The sequence below is a fragment of the Perca flavescens genome, chromosome 17 (genome assembly GCF_004354835.1).
Source record: "Perca flavescens isolate YP-PL-M2 chromosome 17, PFLA_1.0, whole genome shotgun sequence".
Classification (NCBI taxonomy): domain Eukaryota; kingdom Metazoa; phylum Chordata; class Actinopteri; order Perciformes; family Percidae; genus Perca; species Perca flavescens.
Genome location: NC_041347.1, coordinates 28,656,754 through 28,681,305, shown reverse-complemented (window position 1 = coordinate 28,681,305; position 24,552 = coordinate 28,656,754). Strand labels below are relative to the sequence as shown.

The 24,552-nt window shown below is 40.6% G+C and overlaps 1 protein-coding gene across 1 annotated transcript in view; it reads right to left on the bottom strand.

Annotated features, from left to right (window-relative positions):
• Positions 1-260: 260 nt before the first annotated feature.
• Positions 261-24,552, bottom strand: part of plcb1 (phospholipase C beta 1) — a 32,331-nt gene continuing 8,039 nt past the window's right edge. Inside the window, 25 exon segments of the mRNA XM_028603184.1 lie at positions 261-531; positions 1,251-1,337; positions 1,527-1,584; positions 1,762-1,851; positions 2,876-2,952; positions 3,344-3,476; positions 3,710-3,887; positions 5,141-5,194; positions 5,286-5,430; positions 5,508-5,620; positions 8,776-8,880; positions 9,609-9,708; positions 9,803-9,970; positions 10,100-10,254; positions 11,404-11,528; positions 12,962-13,046; positions 13,457-13,553; positions 16,155-16,260; positions 18,389-18,600; positions 18,763-18,847; positions 19,011-19,093; positions 19,674-19,831; positions 21,168-21,314; positions 22,227-22,390; positions 24,215-24,315. Of these exon segments, the coding sequence (XP_028458985.1) occupies positions 379-531; positions 1,251-1,337; positions 1,527-1,584; positions 1,762-1,851; positions 2,876-2,952; positions 3,344-3,476; positions 3,710-3,887; positions 5,141-5,194; positions 5,286-5,430; positions 5,508-5,620; positions 8,776-8,880; positions 9,609-9,708; positions 9,803-9,970; positions 10,100-10,254; positions 11,404-11,528; positions 12,962-13,046; positions 13,457-13,553; positions 16,155-16,260; positions 18,389-18,600; positions 18,763-18,847; positions 19,011-19,093; positions 19,674-19,831; positions 21,168-21,314; positions 22,227-22,390; positions 24,215-24,315 (2,979 nt within the window). The 3' untranslated portion in view covers positions 261-378.

The following is a 24,552-nucleotide window of genomic DNA, read 5'->3' as shown; positions in this document are numbered from 1 at the left end:
ATAAGTGCATTATTATTGCAGTTTTTGATTCTGACCATTGTAAAAGTTGTCATGGCCATAGCTGCTTGGAATTGACTAAAAACACTGCTGAAGTGATTGTGTTATATTGTAAAACATCTCTCCATGTGCATATAAAATAGTATGTTCAATGCACAAACCGTCAGATAGATAGATAGATAGATAGATAGATAGACAACGAAGTGCATGCTTGAATGGAATTAAAAAATAAACCAATAAAGCATTCTTCCATTAAAAAGAAAAGTAACAGTCTAAATAAGACTCACTATCCTTTCCTCAACGTTTCCCTCTTACTTCCTCTACTTCCACTGATTCATCGACTCTTCTTCTTCATCACTCCTGGTCACATGTTGTTCTTCCTCAGTCCTCCTCTGACAGCGTTTCGTGTGGGGTCGATGGTCGGGACTTGCTGTGTCCTCTAACCTCCGTCTTCCTGTCCTGCAGGTATGCTTGAATCTCTCCGGGCAAACACTGGAACTTATCCTGAAACTCTGCCTCCACGGCCCCTTGCAGCTGCAGAAACACAGGAGAATTATAATTCACGTTGATTAGAGATTGCGTTCGGATTGATTCCTTCACCATGATTAGCCACTGCTGCAAACCAAACTGAGATTATGTAAACACAGAATCAGTGGGCGTCTGGATAGCTCAGTTGGGGTGAGTGGGCGCCCATATATAGAGGTTTACTCCTTGACGCAGTGGGCCATGGTTCGACTACAACCTGCGGCCCTTTGCTGCAAGTCATTCCCCCTCTCTCTCCCATTTCATTTCTTCAACTGTCCTGTCAATAAAGGCCTAAAAATGCCCCAAAAGATAATCTTTAAAAAAAACACAATCAGTGAATTCAAAAACAACACAGAAATATTCCTTGTTTATTTCGTAGTGTTGAGACAGATACAGGGTTGTATGTTAAAAATATGCCAACAGCTGTTTTCAGCCATTGCTGCTTAAAGTTGAGTAGCTCCAATATGGCTGCCAAAGGGCACTTTACATCACTCAAACGCCCCGCGTTGACGTCAGTACTGTTCCTAAATTGTGTGGGTTTGGAGCCACAGACAGCAGCAGCAGCTTGGAGAGCTTGGAGTCCCGTGAAGAAGACGTTTCTTGCTGTGTGGCGCATTCAAGCGTGAAGTAAACGAAGGGGTAGGAGGTGCATTACACTGAGGCAAGACAGGGACCCAAAGGGAGCTTCATAAGGAACGGAGAAAGACAATTTACATATTGTATTTTACCTTTGGTTTCTGGTCTTGTATCCCCTGCAGGAGCTCAGTGTGCTGTTCCACCAGCTGATCATGGCGCTTTGTCTGAGTCTCCTCAAGCTGGAGACAGAAAGATAGACAGTCAAAGAGTCTTATGAATCGCTGCATGACTGCAGAGAGACTGAGCAACAGCCAAGCAGAGAGTTAGTGTTGCAAACATAACATTTTCATCATCATCTCTGCAGGTTTTTAGACTACAGAAAACATTTAAAAAAATCCTGTAACCCAAATTCTTCATCCTCTGCTCACCCGTTTTATATTCTGGACGACTTCATTGACGTAGGACTTATTGATCTCATTCTTCTCCCTGGAAACACACGATGATGTCAGATGAGTTGGAGCTAAACATTGTTTCTCTTCTGACAAAACCAGCTGCATGGATCAGTGTATGAAATAGCTGAGGGAGCTACTGTATTGAGGGGGGTACAATAGATTAAAATGTGTGTGTGTGTGTGTGTGTGTGTGTCTGTTTTATGGATCGTACTCTTCAGCCAGATGTTTCTCTTTGGTCTTTGCTTGGTTGATCTTCTCTGTTCTCCTTCGATCCATCTGTCTCTTCAACTCTTTTTTCTCCCTATGGCAGCAGGAAAAACATTAGAGCTAAAAGTGGGAGGGTTCGGTGAAAAAAAAAAAACTGAAAAAGTGGTTCAAAATATAATTGATTCAATTGCTGTTTATTCTGATGTAACTGATTTATTATCCAGGTTAACGTATATCATTATCTTGTATAACAGCTGGGAGTGTGGGAGAGAGAGGGTGAGCAGCAAGCAGTCTGTATCTGTGTAGTGTAGTGTAGCTTATGTTTGTTATGTAATGCTGCTCTGTTTGTATGCGTTTTATAATTTTGAATAGAACCACCTTGAAAATGAGATGCTACTTCTCAAGGGGCTATCCTTTCAATAAATTCAAATACAAACATTTGGGGTTGAAAATGGTTGTTTCTGCAGCAGGCAGTGGTCTTAAAAAGTGGTAAATGATGCTCACTGGCTAAGATGTTTTACCAGGGATCGCCCCAAAATATCAAACGTAAAGCATCGTATTGAGCCACCTTTTGTAGTTAAAGCATACCAGATTATAGAAATGAATATGAATAGAAACTGACTACATAAACAAACTTTGATGGGAAAGTGACATTTCTGAAATCCTTTTCAATTTTCAAACATAATGTATTTGATTTGTTTCAGCTTTTTTCAGTATCATGGCATGTAATGTCTTAGTTGTACATACTGTGAGATCAAACTTGCCTGGAACATCTCCTCAAGCTACGTCTTTTATGAAAGCAGCTCGTAACAATCTAATTCTTTGTGTAATTCCCCATAGAGAATAAACACCCTAATGTGTGTCATTTAAGTCCCAGATTCAAGGGCGTAACTTTGGGTTCTACAATCAGATCACTGAAATTTTACACTTAATTTTCCTGCATTCTGGTGAATTTTTCTGCAACAATTTGTGCCTTTTCTGCATCAATTTCTGGTGTAAATTTCTTTAATTATGTTAAGGAAATTATAATTAGATATTTGGGGGGGGGGAGGGGGGTTGTTGCACTGGCCAGTTTTGATTATTTGTAAATTACGCCTATGTCCAGATTTGTAACTCACTTGTCACAGATGTCTTTGAGTTTCTTCATCTGGCTGTTGTGACTCTCCTCAGCCAGACTGCTCAGTCGCTCTGTCAGCTGGAGAAAACAGAAACACTGGTTCACATTTAAATTGTTCAAAGCATGCCTGGCCAACGTAACACAGGGCCTGGCCAACGTAGATCTATTTACTGCAGAACCTGGACCGTTGGTTTGGAACTTGACTATAAATCCTAAATGTACAACATACCATATAACCTAATTTGAGAGCACATAATCCATTTTTCTTTTATTTTGTTATTTGTATTGTTATATTGTGTTACGTCCACCATTCAAAGACACTTATTGTCTTTTTTTATTTCCTGTCTGCAACAGAAAGGGAGCTTTAAATTAGTTCATCCAAATATAGATAGATAGATAGATAGATAGATAGAACGAAAACTTTAGAGACATTGACTAGGGTTAGGGTCAGCAGTAGCAGTAAGTTTACCGTTTTAATATGTTCTCTCTGTAGATATTTCTGGCTGTAGTACTGTTCCTGCCTCAGAGCCAGAAGCTGCTGCTCTTGCTCATCTCTCAGCTGCTGGAGGCGCTCGTCTTTCTCACCGTCCGAACACGAAGCCCTAATGAACGTATACACATTTTTAAATGAATACCGATGTGCATTATACAAAACACAGAAAACATTCTTGACTACTGATAAGTTCTAGACTTTGACGTTACAATAATTAAGTATATTTCACTTCACACAGAACAAGAGAGGGGTAATGATAATTTTAGTTAGGCGACAATGAAATGATATGTTTGGCTCGATATTAAAGTAGTAAGATGAGAAGAGGACTTTATGTGTGTGTACCTGCTCTTGCTGCACTGTCTGGCCACCTTCTTGTGCTTGTTGTTGAACTCTCGGAGGAGCTCGGAGGTTTTCTTCTGGTGCCTCCTCACTAACTCCTTCAGCTCTTTAAACTGACGCCTCTGCTCCTTCTGGTAAACCTTTGACTGCTGAAGACTCTCTATGGTGCACACTTGAACATCTGTTACCACAAGGGATCACACAACATTGTTTAATAAAGCTTATTCTTTCTCTGGTGTATTTCTCTCTCTCTTGTTTGGTTTTGGTTTGGTTTATTTATGGATATAGAAAGACAACAAGGTTAAAGCTTTAGTGCGTAAGTTTTTGATATTAATGAACGTCCATTACATTCAAGCCATTGCCAAATGAGTTGCTAGAAAGCTAATTAAGACTATCAGCTCCACACAACTCTCTCTGTATCTCTCAGTATTAGAGATGTTCCTCCGATACTGTGCCTCCGATACTGCCTAAAACGCTGGTATCGGGAAGTACTGGAGTTTATGCACCGATCTGATACCACGTAATAAAGCCCTAAAGAAAATCTACGTTGAAGTAGTTTATTTATGTTCTTTTTCCGTTATAACTGACTGTCAAACTGGATAATGAAAGAAAGTTCTGTGGCATTCATTGTTTGTTTGTTCATGTTTCACAAAGAGTTTAACCTGAGCCAGACTGACAACAGATAGAGATAATATCACATCCATACAGGGATAGTAGTATACAGCTGTCAAAACTAACTCTGTATCGGCCGATACGCAAGTTCAGGTATCAGAATCGGTATCGGGAATCAATAAATGGTATCGAACCATCTATACTCAGTATGGCTATGTTTAGAAATTGGTGTCATCGGGTGACTTTCGCGCGCAGAAACTCAAGTGAAGATAATGACCTCTTCTGAAGAGTCCATCATGTTTTTTAATCCTCCGTGTCCTCCTTTACTACTAGCAACTGCGTAGGGGAGGGTTGAGGGTGAAGCGCGTTCACGGAAGGCTTGTATCATGCTACAAGCAGAATACTTGGATTTTTGATTACATAAATGGATTGTAACACTAGAACATATTAACTGTGTCCCACCGAGTGGGGCCACCAAATTATTGTTTGATAATTTCTTGACAGTTTTTTCTTTCTTCCAAAAGTTAAAATATGTCTGAAAATATAAACAAACCTGAATCCAACATATTATTAGCAAAGATAAATCTGCCCATTTGTGATTTTTTTATTATCATTATTTACACAACACTGATGATAGGCTTACTGGCCTGTAGGTAAGATCCACAAGCTTAAGTAGTCACTGTGCCACATGTATGTTTAACATGAAAACATGATACATAAATATATTAATATGTCAATAATTATTAATTTAGTATTTGTATGCACCATAAAAAGGTATGTGGATAGTTTTTTCCAAAAATGATTAGAAAGGAAGATACTGACCTATCAAAACACTTAAAACCAGATCTTCACTCTTTGCTGCTGGTTTGACTGCTTCTAAAATGCAGAAAAGACATAATCAACATCAATAACAACAATTATTCACACATTCTCTGAATGAGTGCCTTTGTTTGTAGGTGGATGCTACCTGTGGTAGCTGCTTGCTGATTGGCTGCGGAGGCTTTGGGCGTCATGGGGGCGTGGCCTGCAGGGCCAGGGGCGGGGCTGAGCCCGTTCTCCAGAGGAGCTGATTTCACATCGTTCTTACGTTCTGCACAGCTGTCCGCCTCATCCTAAAAAAACCACATCAACCAGAATTAGAGTTCTGCTTTCAAGACAGAAACATAAAAACAGCGGAAAGAGGACAGACCTCAGTATGTGTGTCCTCCTCCACGTCCTCCAGAGTCAGAGCCGCCAGCTGTTTGGACCGCTGCTCCAGGAGGTTGACGTATCGAATAGGGTTGGACAAAGCCTCTATAACATCTACAGAGGAAATATATAGAAACAGATAAATACAGAGTTGCCAGTTGTGCTTCAGAGGGTCAGAAGACATAGCTAGTCTCGTGGACTTACTGACAAACAGTAGATAGATAGGCTAGGCTACATACATTTGTACAAGTTGTAGTGCATGCAGAAGTTGAACTGTTTGTAGATGGTAGCTAAAAAACTGAGAGACTGAAAGTATAAAGTCTGAAGTAGTGGTAAAAGGTAACTGAGTACCACACTTAAAGGTGCACTATGAGTTCCTGCATGACGTCACATCTGTTGACGTTCCAAGTTAATTCCAAACAAAACAGAGCAAGCTCAACCCTCCCCCCATGTTTCCGTAACTGTCATGACTAATGGCGCTTTTCCATTACATGGTACCTGCTCGCCTCGCCTCGACTCTACTCGACTTTTTTGGTTTTCCATTACGAAAAAAAGTACCTGGTACCTGCTAACAGATACTTTTTTTAGTACCTCCTCAGTCGAGGTTCCAAGCGAGCTGAGGCGAGCCGAGAAGGTGACGTGAAACCCTGCAGGCTGCTGATTGGTCGGAAAGAATCGTCACTGATCACTGCGTTGCTAGCGACAGACGACATTTTTAAATAGTTTAGCCAGCGGTGTTTTTTTGCTGCCGGCGGCTCCACGCGGAGCTTTCTCCGTAGCATACAAGTGGCCTGATGGTTATACTGGTGCGCTGGTGTGTGCATGTGTGATGTGTGTGTGTGTCGAGTCTCCGTATGTGTGTGTGTGGGGAGCTAGTGAGCGAGGGAGAAGTGAGAAAGTGACGGTGATTATCTCCGCAGCGAGTAGCGACTCTAGAGTCATATATATGTGACCACGGTGGGAAACCTGAAGCAGTAAACGTTAACTATCTCTTTGATATCATGTTGTTTACGGAGACGGAGAACCAGGAAATGAGTCGGGGATATGCGGGGATATGTCAATGGGAAAAGCAAGCTACTAAGCCACGCCCACGGCAGTCGCTATGACGACCAGTCACGCTGAGGCGATACTAAAATCTGCAATGGAAAACGGAAGCACAGCGAGTCGAGGCGAGTAGAGTCGAGTAGAGTTGAGGCGAGTCGAGCAGGTACCATGTAATGGAAAAACGCCATAACTGACTGTCACTAACCCCCACCCCTTTTTCACAGTGTATTCAGGGGACAGGCAGCTAGCAGATCAAGGAGAGATGGAGAGATTTCTACGATTTGAGACAAATATGAAATTGCGCTGAAACCATGCAGGAACTCATAGTGCACCTTAAAATGCAATTTTGAGGTACTTGTACTTTACTTAATTTTCTGCTACTTTATCCTTCTACTTCACTACATTTCAGAGGCAAATATTGTCCTTTTTACGCCACCACATTTATTTGATAACCTTAGTTACTTAGCAGATTGAATTAAAGTGATGGTTTGGAGTAATTTACCCTAGGGTCCTTTGCACCATGACCTCGAGCCAAACATCCCCCCAGAAGCTTTTTTCACCTGGGTCTAACATTGGGCGAGTTAGCGTAGAGTAGCGTTAGCTGCTGAATAGCTTAGCGCAGGGGCTAATGGACCCACATTTGTATCTCGTAAGTTACCCCACTAATAATGCCCGAAATGATACCAAAGGTCTACACTAGTACAAATAGGTTATGCACTCATAAAACGATGGATTGGAAAGTTTGTAAGTACACCAGAAGTTTATGAACACTTGCCTGCTCTCTTCTGCTCTCTGTTGCTGCAGCTGCTGCTGCTACCTGCAGTTAGACGAGTGCTTAGGGACGTCTACAAATTACTACACCGAAAAGAGATACAACAAAAATATTTATTAATTTAATGATTAAATAAGGTAATGTCTCCAAACTTACCTCAATTATTACTTGTCTCCTGCTAGTTATATTACAGCACTTACTTTAAAAAATAACTTCAATTAAAAAATATTTTTGTTGCATCTCTTTTCGGTGTTGTAATTTGTAGACAGCCCTAAGCACTCGTCTCACAGCAACAACAACAACAGCAGAGAGCAGAAGCCAGCAGGCAAGTGTTATTTACATACACTTCTGGTGTACTTACAAACTTTCCAATCCATCGTTTTATGAGTGCATAACCTATATATACTAGTGTAGACCTTTGGTATAATTTCGGGCATTATTAGTGGGGTCATTTAAGAGATACAAACGTGGGTCCATTAGCCCCTGCGCTAAGCTATTCAGCGGCTAACGCTACTCTACGCTAACTCGCCCAATGTTAGACCCAGGTGAAAAAAGCTTCTGGGGGGGTGTTTGGCTCGAGGTCATGGTGCAAAGGACCCTAGGGTAAATTACTCCGAACCATCACTTTAATAATACAGAATATAATCTACAAATAAATATAAAAGATAAGGTAAAACATTAAACTTCACAAGCCACCCAGCAGTATATAAAGTCATTAAATGATCTCCACCTTTACCAGCTGCAACATTAAAGTTATGAACACATTAACACATTATTATCCAGTAATATAACATATTTTTTTCTAAAATGGGCCATTCTGCATAACAACTACTTTTAGTTTTGGGACTTAATGTATATTTTGATGCTAATACTTTTGTACTTTTACTCAAGTAGAATGTTGAATGCAGGGCTTTTACTTGTAACAAAGATTTAAGTACTTCTTTCACCACGGGTCTAAAGTCTCCCTTGATGCTGATATCTAGGATAGAGTCATCAAAATCAGGAAAAGTGTGTTCTATTGAGATCATAAATGTGCCCAGGATACCTATTAGAATTCTGTGTATACGTCACGGTCCAAACAGGTGACCTAAACGCTCAGGAAACCTGTGAGAAGTCTATCTTCTGTGCATTGTTATTCCTCCTGTGGTGGGGGAGCTGGGGAGCATGAATGTGCTCAATACATTTCACAGCAACCTGCACATTTGACATTTAGATTTCTTTTGGCGATGCTGCAACATCATCCTGCAAAAAATCATACTTACATGAATCTGCAGCAAATCTCTTGGAGGCTTTAAATGTCCTTTTTTCACATTATTTAATGTCTTAACTGTTTACGTCGCACCATGTTTTGTTTTGTTTGAATAAAGACAATTTTAAATCACGGAAAGGGGCCATTAAAGACCGAAGTGTTGGGAGAAAGTGGGGAGAAGTGTGACTTGACAGAAAGTCGTACCGGCAAAGGTGTCTGGGACGTAATCTTTGACCTCGATGTAGACGAACACAGCTGGTAGAATCAGAGACTGGTTTTTCTCATTCCTCAAGCTGATGTAACGATAACCTAAAGGAAACATTTACCAACACAGAGTCGAATATTACATCATTTGAGTTATTTAGGGTGAACAATAATGTAGGAATCTGGCAAGAAAGTTAGAAAATAGAGAGATGTGCAGTTGAGTTCACACCAAACATCAGTCATGAACATTCATGTAAGGACAAAATCACAAGACAAAGAATATCATTCTAAGTGGTGAATGACATTTTTCAAACCAGCAGCATGTCTCTGCAAACTGTTTTAAATGGGTTTTAAAACAGTGGGAGCCAGAAGGTAAGGTAAGTAGGAAGGACCGGCAGTTTCTGAATAATGTTACAAATACATTAGTGGATTTACAGTCTACGCAGCCATTAAAGGCAAAAGAAAATGAAGTTTGCATGTAATAATCTTTCAAGTTGGAGGAATTTGCATTTAAAGACATTTCCATTGTGCTACTCAATACTTCTTTTTTGACATAATACAATAGTACTTTATCATAATTTCAGTTCAGGAAAGTTTTTAAACAATCATTTTCTGGCATAGTGCTGCATTTACACAAGAAAAGGCCAATTATTTTTAATAAATAGAGAAAAAATGAAGACACCACACTGACTGGATCTCCGGGATACGACAGCAGCAAGCCATTTGCACTAAAGATATCAAAAAAACCAAAACCAACATCTGACAGATGACCAATTCAAAGTTTCACAGTAGACAGAGAAAAAGTTAAGGATACACGTGACTAAAGTAACTACCTGGTCTTATGGCAGACACTGGAATAATCCGATGACCAATAAACTTCCCTCCTTCCTCAAAAGCAGCGATTCTCAGAGAGGCCAGAGTTGGAAGAATCACCTGTCAGAGATGAAGTCCCACCATTAACAGACAGCTTGGACAGAGGTGGTACAGGATTACAGTCCGTCCCTCCTGTCTCTCTGCCGCGTCTCACCTTTTTGAAGACAATCGGCTCTTCGTCCCACACTGGGTTGATGGCGTTGTTGTTCTGGGAGGTTTTGGTCTTCAGCGCTTTCCTCCTGGTGTCTGCAGGAAGTCCAAACATGTCCACCTCCACATACACACCCACCCGCCGCTCAGTCAGGAACTGGCCTGAAATCACCTACCGAGCGCGGAGACATAAACAGACAGATTCAAACATGTGTCAGGGAACATTGCTATAAAGCAATGCGTATCTACAGTACATATATATGTAGAGGCTTTAATAAAAAAGAAAGTACTGCAGTTGTACCTTCACAGAGAGGGTGTTGGCTACGATGCCATCCACCGTGTTTTCTGTGAAAGGGTCAAAGTGTTTGTCCGGCCGTCTCATGAACTCCGGCTTCAGTCTGTAGCCACTCCGACCGTTGTACTCGAACATGAAGAGATTCAGCTGCATGGACAAATCTGAAACAAACAGCTCATATTATGTTTAGGGCAACAAAGTACAAACATTTCAGTTTAGTTTATTTGCACATAGATATACAAAGTACATGTACACAAAAAAGTAATTTCAGTGCAGGAGAGGAATGCAGCCTAAAAGTCCTCCCAGGATTCTTGGTCCTCCCTGGAAGTCTTTTGCCATATCACCTTACAATCTATAGAGCTTTGAAGCTTTGAATTAATGACATATATTCTCAGCTTCAATCAATTAACTTTGAGATTTTGGATGCATTTTGGGTCTATCTAACTAACTATGTTAGCTTTGTTAACTACTATGTGTTTATAATATATTATAATATAAATATGTATAACCACTGGCCAGAATATAACACTTTTAGCATTGAATCATCCATGAGAGTCTTGTGTTCCTATTTTGAGGACAACAGAGGTAACATTAAAATGCCCCCTGCATTACTCTGTTAGGTGACACGTTGATAAGCTTTCTTTTAATATTACCGGTGATAGCGAAAATACTCACCACTATATCCTCTGGTATCTGTATAGCTTTAAAGCCCTGGTCGGAAAATTACCATCATATATTAAATCTGTGTTGCACTGGAACCATGGTCCACTTTTAACTCGCTCCAGTGACCGGCTGGTTCTTCAGGTGCCTCGTGCCAAGTCTGAACTTGGAAAGACTGCTTTTAGTAAGTGTAAGTGCAGCAGACTCATTAAATCTCTTGCAACTTGACCTAAAAGGGAATACTTTCATATCACTTGCACGCTTTAAGACAGTACTTAATAACGTCCACTATCGGCCTGTAACTGTTTACTGAGTGTATTTTTAATTGAACTGGTTTGCTTATTGATTGTTTGTCTGATGTCTTGGCATCATTGAAAATGATGTACTCCCTTGATTGATTACCCCAGTCTTAAATGAAGGTTTGAAATGAAATGCAAATGTGTCTTCTTTTCTTGTGAGTTAGTGGATCATTTTAGATATGTATCCCTCTACAACTGATCAAATAAACCAATCTGTGAAGGGAGAATCACACTGTGGTTACAATCTAGAGATACATGCAACCTTTAAGAAGCTTTGATTTAAAGGGTCACAAGCCAAAACAGGTTGAGCATCACGTCTCTGTTGCATAAAATGTTGACATTCCCACTCACCTATAGTTTGGTAGTTGAGAGCCACGAGTTGACAGCCAGCGTTCCAAAAGAGTTGAGGCATGAAGTTGGATGAGTCGACTCTGGTTCCTTTCGGATAGATACGACTCAACTGAGATTTATTATATCTGGTTAATGTAAGGTTAAGAACAATTATGTTGTGCTCAACATTTGCCGAAACACTGCTGTATTTCAAAGATAAAAAATACAGCAAGACATCTTCCAGTCGCACGTGTACAAAACCAAAAGACCATAACTCAAAAAAACAAAATATATAAAAATATGTTTTTGTATAGATATTACTGCAACTGCTACGACTACGGCGCCTCTAATTACAACTACTAATACACTTGTTACTACACTTATTACATCATCATATATTTTCAAGTAAAATGTATTATACCTAGGGTTGGGTATCGTTTGGGCTTTTTCCAATACTGGTGTTAAAATTATACTTTAAAAACAGTGCCTAAACGAACCGATACTTACAAAAAAGAAGAGCACCAGACGACAGTCGGTGACTAAAGAACGGCTTGTTAATTGCTAAGGCCAGTCAATTTTTTTTAAACAACAGAAAGAATAACCAATAGATGGCAGAATGGTATTTTAAAACAGCAGCTAGAGATTCTCGAGGTGCACTTAAATGCACCATGAGATTACAAGGTGCACTTAAATTCATCATTTCTGACAACAACAGTGGCCAAAGTGTCTCAAAAAGTGCAGCCAGTCTACTCTGTGTCTTTAGCTGCAGACTCTTAATCATCCCAGTGTTTGAATCTTTGTCAGTGAAATACAGCCACACGTTAGATCGTTTAATTTTCAGCATTTTAACCGTGTTTAAGCCAGCTACTAGCTAATGGTAGGCTAAAGTAACCTGCTGCCAAGTGTAGTGTTAACTTCCGTCACGTGCAGTGAGGCTTCTGTTGTCTGTAACGTCTGTTTCTGAGCACCAGGGAGCAGCACATGGCATTTAAGTGGCACCACTCAGGAAAACAAACCGCTATTCAAAGTCCTTTATTCCGTCTGTTATCCGACTTTTACATCTAGACAATAGTCTCTGGAACGAGCATCCTGTTTTGTTTTCCTGAGGTGTCTTCAACTTGTTTGGTCATTTCTCGCCTCAAACAGGGCGGTGTACACTCGCTGCTCGTCCCTTGTATTTTGTTTCTGACAATCTGCTGTCTGTTGTGTATGCGTTTATGTGTAGATGTTTTTGTTCTTGGGTTCTGAAGACTGCTGGAAATGGAATTTCCCTTTTGGGATAAATAAAGTAGTTTGAATTGAATTGAAATCTGCGTTTGTCATTCGGTCCGGTAGATACCGGTCATTTAGGAACCGGTGCCAATGTGGGCAGTATGGGTTTCGGAACCCAATTCTAATTAAACCTGGTGCACACTGGTTTATATAGAGAGATACAGGTAAGACAGTAACTTACTGTAGAGACTAAGACAGATGTTTGAAGGTTTATACAAACAAAGCATCAAAAAGAGGAAGTGGGACACAAAGAATAGATGCAGTTGCCATGGTGGGGGGTAGCTGCAGTAACTGTTGCCAAGGATACTCCACAAACTCCACTGGTGACTTTGTGAGATGCTCCAAAGCTTTGGTCTCCACAAAAGACGACATGTGGTAACAGCGGGCTGCCTCTACAAACAGACATTTTTCAGCAATTAAATTGGTTTCAACATGATTCTCACATCATCTTCAGATAATAATTCCGATAACTTTCTACATTTCAGTCTTTTTTATGCTTCTGTGGACCCAAACTTTGTGTTATAACATGATAAACGTCAAAATTACACTTCAGATTAGATCAGAGCGCATTTGTTATTTCAAGAAACAAAGAGATTCATCACAGAGAATTTTTTTATCAGAGATTATCCTCAAGACATGAAATGTTAATCCTTGTGCAGATAGAGCTGAGGCATGAAATGAAATTGAAGGATTTGGGGGAGTACTGTTCCAAGAACTGTCTTACAGAGAGAGAGAAATATATAAAACAATGAGAGTGTGTATCAGAATGTCAACGTGTTGGGTTTGGAGCTGCTTTTCTTACTCTTGGAGGCTTCAAAGGAGTTGAACTTGGTTGGCTGGACATAGTTGACCAGAGTTGACATTTCCTCTGTAGCCACTGCCTCTCGCTCTGCTGAGCCCTGAATGAAATGACAACGGGAATAAAGTTTTAGAGGAAAGATTCACATATTGAAATCAGTGGTGTTAAGGTCTGACGGCAGCATGAAATGGGGAAATGCTGGGAGGGAACAGGTTCAACGGATGCACAGTTGTTATTGTTCCAATCCTGTACTCTAAAGGCCTTTTTTCAGTAGCCGCAGCCGAGCTGGCGCGTGCAAATGTGACCTCATGAGAGCTCCATAACTGTTTATGCTCGTGCGCGGTGGTCGCAGTAAAACAAACGTAACAACAAGAGTAAACAGCAAACCAATTTCTACAAGACATCCATGTACACTTTTTTAAACAAATACACACACACACGTGCAAACACACTAACCTCTCATAACTGACCTCACAGCAGGCCTAGTTTTCTTGTTATTGTTTGCATTTTTTTTTGTTCATTCTTCTCTTCAGTTCTCTATAGCGAATTGTGTTTCAACATTTTTATCAGGAGTTTGCTTATTTGTTTTACCAGATTGTGTTTCTTCTTGTTCCCCCAAATGTTTGTGAAGATAAACGTAAAGGTCCAGTGTGTAACGTGTTTAGTTGTTCATTATCAAAATCTGTGTTGCCCGTTCACAAACTTGTCCTTTTTTGTGAATATTTACCACCAGCATCAATTCCAAGTATTCCTCTTGGCTTGAAATTTTACATTTGCATTTGCATGAACTGGGGTAGACGCTCCATATTCATATGCCATCTGGAAATAGGTTAGCCGGTAAGGGACATACAAGACATACTGCTCCGCCTTTCACGTTTTTGCTGTCACGTGATAAACTCACAGGTGCTGCTAATGCTGCTAATGGGTATCGTAGCTTCCCGGCCCCGGCAAGTTTGAAGAAGGAAAAAGAAAAATTATAAAAAGAGCAAGAGACCGGCGTCATCAGAAAAAAGCGTGAAGGCTACCGTAGCTGTAATACGTAGTTTGAACTGCGTGGCGTGAAAGAGTTGATTGTGATATATGATCTCAACGCTAGATGGGAGATATTCCCACACATTGGACCTTTAAAGGGGAACTCTGCCTGTTTTACACATGAAGATCTGTTTTTGTGGAGGTCTGTAGTTGGGAAAATAAATTGTATAAAGCCTTTTGTGTCTTCAGAGGCAGCTGCACATAATCTGATAAATTAAGACTGTCCTCCCCTGAAAAACACTCACATAAGTCGTTTGTTTAAGCAGCAATTACAGCTTCAGCGTGTAACTTTTTGATATTAATGGACGTCCGTTACATTCAAGCGATTGCCAAATAACTTGCTAATTAAGACTATCAGCTCCACAAAACTCTCTGTATTTCTCAGTATGGCTATGTTCAGAAACTGCTGTCGTTTGGCGACTTTAGAGCGCAGAAAATCGAGGAAAGATAATTACCTCTCCTGAAGAGTCCATCATGTATTTTTAATCCTCCGTGTCCTCCTTGGTTACTAGCAACTGTGTGGAGGAGGGGAAGGCTTGTATCATGTGGATGTGCCGACAGTGTTGTTGTCATTACTTAGAATTCCTCAAGGGGGAGACAGAAACTGTGCACTATAGCTTTAAGACTCATATTTACATGTATAGCGGCGCTAACCTCTAGTTGCCATAGTAATTATGACAGGAGCAAAGTAGGAAGTAAGGCGACAAAGTGTAAAGCCGCCTACACATGATCCGCGGTAAAACCGAAAGGTAGGGCGCAGAGCAGGTATACGTTCTGGAATTGGTTCTTTTTAATTGGTCTTGAAAGGTCAGCGGCAACGTCAAAGTTGGAATAATTTGAACTTTGAGCGCAGCGCTCAGTGGTAATTCCCCGTAGGAAAACTAATGGAACGGCCAGCGCAGAGAACACTACTGTGGTGTATTTCCTGCCACCGCTAGAGGCGGCAATTTATGAAATGCTCCTACTGGTCATTTTAGAGGGTAGGAATAAATGAGTTATATTGTTGTATGGAGGACTTGTTGGATAAATTGCCTCAGGTGTCACTTGAGCCAGCGTCGGTGGGGCTGGAGACTTTGAATAATGAAATAAATCTGGGGGTGTGGAGTTAGAAAGAAGTAAGCTTACCTCAGACCTCTGTGCCCGCTCATCAGCTTTAAATTGCTTGAAGGTACATTAGCCCCTACTAGCATAATAACGCAACCGAACCTCCGACCTAACTGTCTGCGGTCAAGTTGCATTGTGGGTAATGTAGGCTACAGGTATTGACAAGGAAGAAGAATGCACAGAATAAAAAAAGACGATATCTGCAGCAATTTATCACGAGTGTGACAATTATATAGGAGAGCAATGATTGCTGGAGTATTGTTTAATAAAACCAGTAAACAGTTAGCCTTCATTGCTTGTATGGCTACAGCCTCTGACCACTAAGGATAAGAAAACAGCAAAAGCAACAACAGTACACATTCAGAATAAACAATGACAGCACAAACGACAAAAAAAAGCAACGTTAACAACAGTAACATTTAGATTATGTAACAAGATAAACAAAGACAATGGCATAAATAATAAACAACAAAACAATGGGAAAAAACAACACTTGTAAACGTTAACAAATGGCGACAGCAGTGAGGGCGACCGCCCCTCAGCTTTGTGTGATGTCACCACTGACCTTTTTACCATCATCATCTTCATCATCATCATCTTCCTCACTCTCAGCCTCCATCTCTGTTAAAATTAAAGTTAAACAAGTCTTCATCCTCATCGTCTCTTCACTCCTTCTTCCTCTTTTTTCTTCCAAATATCAAACACCAGTATAAAACGTGACCCTGTGTGTTCAGCTGACACTGTGTACGCGACGTAACTGATTACACGTCGGATTACAAGGTTTGTATTCTCACGTCACATACAACACCGTCATACAAACACTTCAGTTTAATGAGAGTAACCTTAACGCTGGTGACAAGTCCTGAATCTGGGTTGGAAAAAAAAAAAACATTCTATGGGGGAAATGGACCAACAGATCCCGTTGCTCTGGACGGAGACCAGTGAAGGATATTAGAAGCAGTTTTCCGGTGAGCGCTGAGAGTTACTGCGCAGCCTCCAACAGAGAGAGACGATGTAGATGTGACGTTTGCAACCTGACTGAAAGTTGTAAGTCTTCTGGTAGCTGTGCCAAGAGAAATCTTGGCACAGCTACGATTTTCTGCGCTCTAAAGTCGCTACAGTCATTCCCAGTCTTACAGAGACGGAGAGCGTAGGTATATGTAAGGAGATAACATAAGCACAGGCTAATTATTGCTAACTAACATGCTAGTTAACATTAGTAATTAAACTTAAACAGCTCATGTAAGTCCAAACTGCCTGCGAGCTTCTCCTGTACTATACGGTAATTCCTCTACTATGCGACAGTTAGTCGTGTGGTTATGACACAATCGTTAGCCTATTTTTACAAAAACGTCTGCTACGGAGCCATAACGTGAGATACAAGGTAATGGAGCCTTTTATACATTATCGTGTTTCTTTAGAAATAAAAAATGGACAAATAGAGTCTTTAAACGCTTCAGATGTAACGTTATTCGCTGTCCAAGTGACATCAAAATGAATGGGAGTCAATGGAATGGAACGGTGGGTGAGTGCTTGTTAGCATCAAAATGGCGCCATAGGAGCTACGCTTGCCAGACGCTCGCTTACCCCCTTGGAAAATAACTGGTTGATCCCTTGTTTTCAAGTGTCCTTTGTAGAAATGTATGACACTTTCAATCTGTCAGTATGCAAGAATGACATAGTTTTGCTTTTGGCATACATTACAATCAAACCAAAAATAAATTACCCACCACAAATATTGGAGTAATGCACGACAAACTAGGCACAAAATCTGTGCTACGATTTCAAGTAGAAAACACACAAAATATCAGATTATAAACCAAACAGATGCCTGTAGATTTGTAAACAACTTCTCTGCAGGTGATTATTCAGCCCACTCAGGCATTCACTGACTAAAGGTTCACGGCCAGCGTATGAGTATGTACTTCAGCACGGCTACTTTCTTTGTGTACGTCTGGGCTCTCAGTCCCAGAGCTGTTTTCAGGATTTGCACATCAGACGTGTCAATACAGCTCTCTGATTTCCCCTTGCACTGGTGTTTAATTGCTGTTCTGAGCTTCTGAGCTCTTCTGGGATGTCCTGCTCATTACATCCCTGAGACATCCCTGATGAGGTGCAGAAAAAAAACCCAAAGACCCCAGTGTGAGGAGGAGCAGATTTGTCCCTTTGGCCAAAGTCGTGATGAAAATGTTTTTTTTTTTTTAAACAATGTGTAGTGTCCTCTGACGAAGGGGCTTTTAAGGAGACTCTGAATCCAGTAAATATGAACAGAATTTTGTGCGATAACTATCACGTTTTGACTTCAATTGAACACACATTTGTATAAGCTACAAGTCATATAAACTCTGTAACAGCCATGTTCATGCAAACTATTTAAAATAAACTTGTGATATTTGTCACATTTTGCCCTCTTTTCTCCAAATCCGTTTTGTCTTTTTCTCCTTGCGGTTTGTTCAATAAATATGTAAAAATAAACTTGGCTGTTTGAATCTCTATAAACCAATCATCGGTGGCAGCGCTGGAGCTACAGCGCCATCATTGTACCTTTTTTCAAACTGAAGCTAATTTGGTGGTGACTCATATTTGTGAGGACATATGTCTGCAGCATTTGGAAACAGTACCAACAAAAATCTTGACATCAGTGCTACTAAATTAAAGCCTGAATACTCTTTGGTATTAATATTCTCCAGCCATATGCAGATATTGTAGCCTGAGAAAGCAACGGTCATTACAGGCTGTTTTGTGTTTTGATAAAAAAAAAAAAAGACTGTCAGTGTGTCACAGCTGAACACATTTCACATGGATTTCTAGGCTGAAAAAAAGTCCTTTTGTCTTTGTGTCTTACCTCCTGTGTTGTTGCTAGGAGACACTGGGTCGTTGCTCTGATTGGCAGGTTGGTCTGCCAGTCTTTTGGTGTCTGTGTTATTGGAGGGTTTGTGGGATTTCTTGTTCTTGATGAGAATTTTTCCCATCAGCTCCTGAGGACTGGGCAGGGGGACACCCGCCTCCAGCTACAAACACACACACAATGGAGATCACAGCACAATTGTGGGGTGTGTGTGTGTGTGTGTGTGTGTGTGTGTGTGTGTGTGTGTGTGTGTGTGTGTGTGTGTGTGTGTGTGTGTGTGTGTGTGTGTGTGTGTGTGTGTGTGTGTGTGCGTTAGCCTACTTACAGGGTATTTTTCCAGAGGGTCAATCAACAGCGCTTCTCCAAAAATAGATTGACAATATTCAGCCATTTTCGCCTGCTGCTTCAAACTGATAGATAGAAAGATATATATACATATATATAGATAGATAGATAGATAGATAGATAGATAGATAGATAGATAGATAGATAGATAAACATCTACATTATAAACCATCCATACAGATCAATCAACACATAAATCAACAAATAAATAATGACAGAGGTTCTCACGAGTCAACGTGGTTTTCAAAGGAGAGTATGACGGGGAAAGGTGAGGTCTTGAAGGCGCACTCTGCAATAGCTTCAATCACTTCCTGGGAAATAAAAAAAAAAAAATGACATCGGTACCAAGAAAAGTAGTAAGCAAGGGAAAGCCAAGCAAAGCATATTCCACACACAAAAAAACCCCACAGAACTAATCAAATCTCCAGGAGAAAAGGAGTGTTTTCAGTCTGCCTTTAAACAATACTCATTTGTGAGCACATCCAATACAAAGTGGCCCTGGGAACAATTAGAAGACCTGTGCCAGATGCCCTACGAGGTTTGTAGACAATAAGTCATTTTTGTAATGTTTTGTTTAGGGCAGTTTATTAGAATTGACAGGAGAGACCAAGATCCCTGGAGCCTTAAATCCATAGGGCCCCAGAGTGCCCCTCTTAGCTCCCTTAGTACAACCACCGATCATATGACAAGTTTAGAGTAGAAATCACTCTTTGGTGGAACTGCTAACGAGTCATAGGCAACTGAAATGTGATAAATGGGTCCCAACTTCCCTGCTTTGTTGTGAGAGATTAAATAGGCAAAAAGGTTAGAAACCACTGGCTGTTGGTACACTGTCTAGCTACCCTATGACTACATATTAACAGGAAGCTTAACTACAACGTGCACACTCACCTTAAAAGGGATTTCCGATGTCATGGTGAACCCGTGTGTGATGACAGGTTCCTCCTCAGCAGTTCGTCCTTTCCACACATCTAACTCCACACAGCGGCATCCAGCCAGAAGAACCTGCCGGTACATCTCCACCGAGGAGCTCCCCGCCAGCTGGCCCGCTGAAACACAAGTTAGACATTATGTCAGATTCAACTACAGCGATTAAGCACTTTAATGCATCAGGATTTTTTGGGAATGATTGTATGCTTTTAGTTGATAGTAAAGAGAGGCAGGTGATGTGTGTGTGTGAAAAGAGAGTAGGGGAATGTCATGCAGCAAAGGGTCCGTCGAGCCAGGAATTGAACTGGGGACTCACTGCTCAGGACATCTGCGCCCTAAGCACTCAGCTATCAGGTCGCACCAGAAAGACTCCCTTTCTAACTGCTACAAATGCCCATCAGGTGTTTAGTGGAGGTGATTTTCTGAGATGTTGAGTTCAGTGTCACTCTGAAGAACTATAATGGCTGACAGAGTGGAGCCTTATGTTCCCTCTGCTTTAGGCCGCTTACACACTGCCTGCGTAGTGTGAGTGTGGCTTTTCAGTTGTGTGTCAGTTGCGTGGCGGCTGCGTGGATTTTTTGATCCTTTCACACCAGAAACGTGTCTGACGTGGCGCTGCTGCTGCTAGCCTTGTCTGTACACATGTATGTTTCCCATTGATAAACTGCACTCAAGCAGTAGTATACTTCTTGTTAAGCATAAATATATATTGATTTAATTACAGCAAAGACAACGTTGGCAGTATTGACGGCAAAATAGGCTACAGAATATTTCGTTCTGTTTTTGACAGGTGCAATATTTCAAAATCGATAGTTATTTATTATTACTTTTTTAAATTACATTTATATCTGCATTTATGTCAAAACCTAGAGACTTTCAAACATCAAAATGTCATTTATCAATACGTATTCATGTCAAAATGACATATAAACATCTTTTCCTATTCTATTTTGAATGGAAAAGCTTTCAACACGCTTGCGTGTTGCGTGAAAAATAGCCGTTGGTTCTATTTCTAGCAGGCACACGTTTTCACGCCTGAGACGTGCGTGTCAAGCAGGCAGTGTCCAAGCTCGGACCTGTTAACATGGGAGCCGAAATAAAAACGGACGCGCCACGCAGCCAGTGTGAAAGAGCTCTAGAATTCAATTCATCTTGTTTGGAGATTTTTAGATTTGTTGGTGTGAGTCACAACAAATAAAACATTCTAAACGTTTAAAATGTACTAAATTAATTAATAGCTAAGCACTAACATCACAATCCAGACTGCGTTTTTGTTGCCCAAAGTTCATTTTCTTGGATGGATGTCAACAACCATCCCCTCACACCTTTACATCCTTGAGTTTGTTGTTGTGTCCTGACAGCCATTGACTGCATCAATGTTTTAATGCACAGTAATGATTCACTACTGGTAGTGTGTGTGTGTGTATGTTTGTGCGTGCGTGTGTGCATGCGTACCTGTCAGGTATGTATTATGGGATGAGTTGATGATGTAGTGAGACAGGGGGAAGCTCATGTCTTCAGACTGATCCAGTTTTTCTGGTGGGATGATTCCGTTCTCGTCACTGGAGATATAACTGGAGAACGCCTGGAGAGAGATAACTCCTACGCAACACACACACACACACACACACACACACACACACACACACACACACACACACACACACACACACACAGATATATTTAAGGACATAAAAGTGAGAAACACATTTCTTCATTATAAATATTTGATGCACCCTGCAGTGTCTCTTTAAGACTCTATCTTAACATCTTCTTGGTTTCTAATATTTTAGATCTGAAAATGTAGCCTATTACGCTTGACAGAAAAGTTCAGCCATACCCAACATGTCCTAATATCTAAAAAAACATTTCCTTCTAAATCCACCTTTATGACTATATTACATAAACCCACTTGGTACATATTAGAGATAAAAAACGTACTTCCTGCTGTTTGAACAAATGAGAAATGATGTGGATTTTCTGCACACTCTTTATGCCTAACATTTTCATCAACGCTTGTCCTTTTTTTTGACAGTGAAATCATATTGGGGAGATTTACTGAAAAGCAGTGAATCTTGACACGCCATTTTACTGTCTAAATTAAAACTAAATGGCATTTCCGAAACCAGATTTGTCGCAAGACAGTTTGCCTAAAAATAACAGCTTGATTTTGACTTCATACTGTATGTATGCACAAATCTCTCTACTCTATCTCACAGATCATGCAAGAGGTGGTGCTGGATTTGATGAAGGTGCCAGATTTTCTTCAAGCAGAATCCAGACAAATGTGAACACATCAAGTGCTTAATTTAGCAGTTTAAACTCTGTGGATATGTGGGTGGGTAGGAAGAGTATTTTGGTAACCACCCATGCGCACATACAAAAGTACATGTTGTTAACAAATGCAGCTGACTAGCTAACGGCATCTTAAGCTATTTAGGAACGCAGTGGAAAAATACCAAATATCCTCCAGTGTGTGTGTGTGTGTGTGTGTGTGTGTGTGTGTGTGCGTACCTTGCTTCAACTGTGTCTGGTCATATTGGTACCGCTCCATCAGAGAGTGTGTCTGTGCAGGACGGAGAGGCGGGTAGAGGATTTCATTCAGCCTCGGGTCTCTCTGCTTGTTGTTAATGAACTCGGTCATCTGATCGAGTGACAGCATGTTGTCATCCCATCCTCTGCAGAACAGAACGGGGTCAGGACGGACGTTACAGGGCACTACAGGATGTCTGCACATCCTCAAAACATCTCACACGATCCTTAAAAAGTGGTGAAATATATCAGGTCCAATACAGTTGCAATATGTCCACGTTATATTCACATAACTGTGTCTACTCTACTAAAGTACATGAACTCAAATTGAGTTTAAAGTTAAGTAAAATGAAGCTGATACACGTGTTTCAATAAATTAAAAAACCTATTTCATTACCCTAGAGAAAAAATTCTGATTGAATTAAAAACAATCTTCAATCTACAATTATTTGCAGGACTTGCAGTTTTTCAAAAAATCTCAGTTTTTTTTAACTGTTGTTCAGACAAAATGATGGAAGATGGAGTGGAAGATGAAGATTTAGCTCATGAAAACATATTTTCTGACTTATTTTTTAAGATTATGTTTTTGGGGCTTTTCCCTTTATTGTGTAGTGACAGCGGATAGACCGCAAAGGGGGAGAGAGATAGAGGAGGACATGCAGCAAAGGGCAGCAGGCCAGATTCAAACCTGCGCCGCTGCAAAGGACTCAGCCTACATGGGGCGAACACTCTTACTCATAGGCGTCGATTTCGGTGGGGACGGTGGGTACGCGGTAGAGATGGTCCGATACCAGTATCGGTATCAGCTCCGATACTGCCTTAAACGCTTGTATCGGTATCGGGAAGTACTGGAGTTTATGCACCGATCCGATACCACGTAATAAAGCCCTAAAGAAAATCTACGTTAAAGTAGTTTATTTAGGTTCTTTTTCCATTATAACTGACTGTCAAACTAGATAGTAAAAGAATGTTCTGTTTTTGTTCATGTTTCACAAAGAGTTTAACCTGAGTCAGACCGACAACAAAGATAGAAATCATATCACATCAATACAGAGATAGTAGTATACAGCTGTTAAAACATAATAAAATATATGACACACTGGTATCGGATCGGTACTCGGTATTGGCTGATACGCAAGTTCAGGTATCGGAATCGGTATTCGGGAGGCAAAAAATGGTATCGGGCCATCTCTAGTACGCGTACCTATCAGATTTCGTCATGAGTTATTTTGTACTCACCATTTTTTTTGAAAACCTCAAGCTCAATTGAGTTTAAATAAAAATAAAGTTCATAATTCTTGATGCCAACAAATCCACAAAAATCTCTATCCCCACAGGGCGGGCTTGTTCCGCTGCTGCGCTGGCTACACGCTTCTCTGTTCACAACACTGCAACAACTGTAACAATGGGATACATTCTAGGTTGGGGGAGGAGCGGGTGTATACATTTTTATTCATTTATATTAGTAAGCTACAGGACAGCGTCTTTCAAAACATGACCTGCGAGAAAGAGAGAAAAAAAAATCAATGCGTCATTGTGCCCAGCACTTCTGAAAATGCACCTCCGAATGCGTCTCTGTCCCAAGCGCATTTCAAACCAAACTGACGCCCATGCTCTTACTGGGTGAGCTAGAGGCCGGCCCATTTTCTGACATTTTATAGACAAGTGAATGGGAATTAAACGACTGATTAATCAATAATGACAATAATTCGCTGAACACAATAAGAGCTAATACTGTGATTAACACTCCAAAGTTAAAGACACAGCCTCTCTCTTTAATCCCCCTCTGTGTACAAGTGGGACAGGAGATGAATCATTATTCATCATCCTTCCCATATCAAAGAAATTGGCCTGAAAGAAATGAGAACACACTTAAAAAGTAGAGAAGCTTGTTTAACATTAACAAGTCTTTGAGCTGATCAGGGGTCAGCGACTGTAGCTGTATATCAGGAGATGTTCTAAATACTTACTGTAGTTTAAAGATGTTGCTGAGCTCAGGACGGGGACACAGAAAGTCCAAAAAGCTCCTGTACACTTCAAGTGTGAAGTCCTCCAGTTTGATACTGTCACCCTGTCAGATATATAGGACATGGTGATGAATTAGCAAACAGCGGAACTGTTGGTGTCAAAAACACTGTATCAGCTTCCAGCACCTCCCTGTGTTTTATCCTCTTCCTACTTACTGAAAGAGAGTTTTTTTTTTTTTTTAAACCTTGTAAATAATCAAACATTTCCTCCTCATCTTTGATTTATTTCCCCAACTCTTCTCCATTAAAAAGACGCTTTCTGTGCTCACAGGAATATTAAA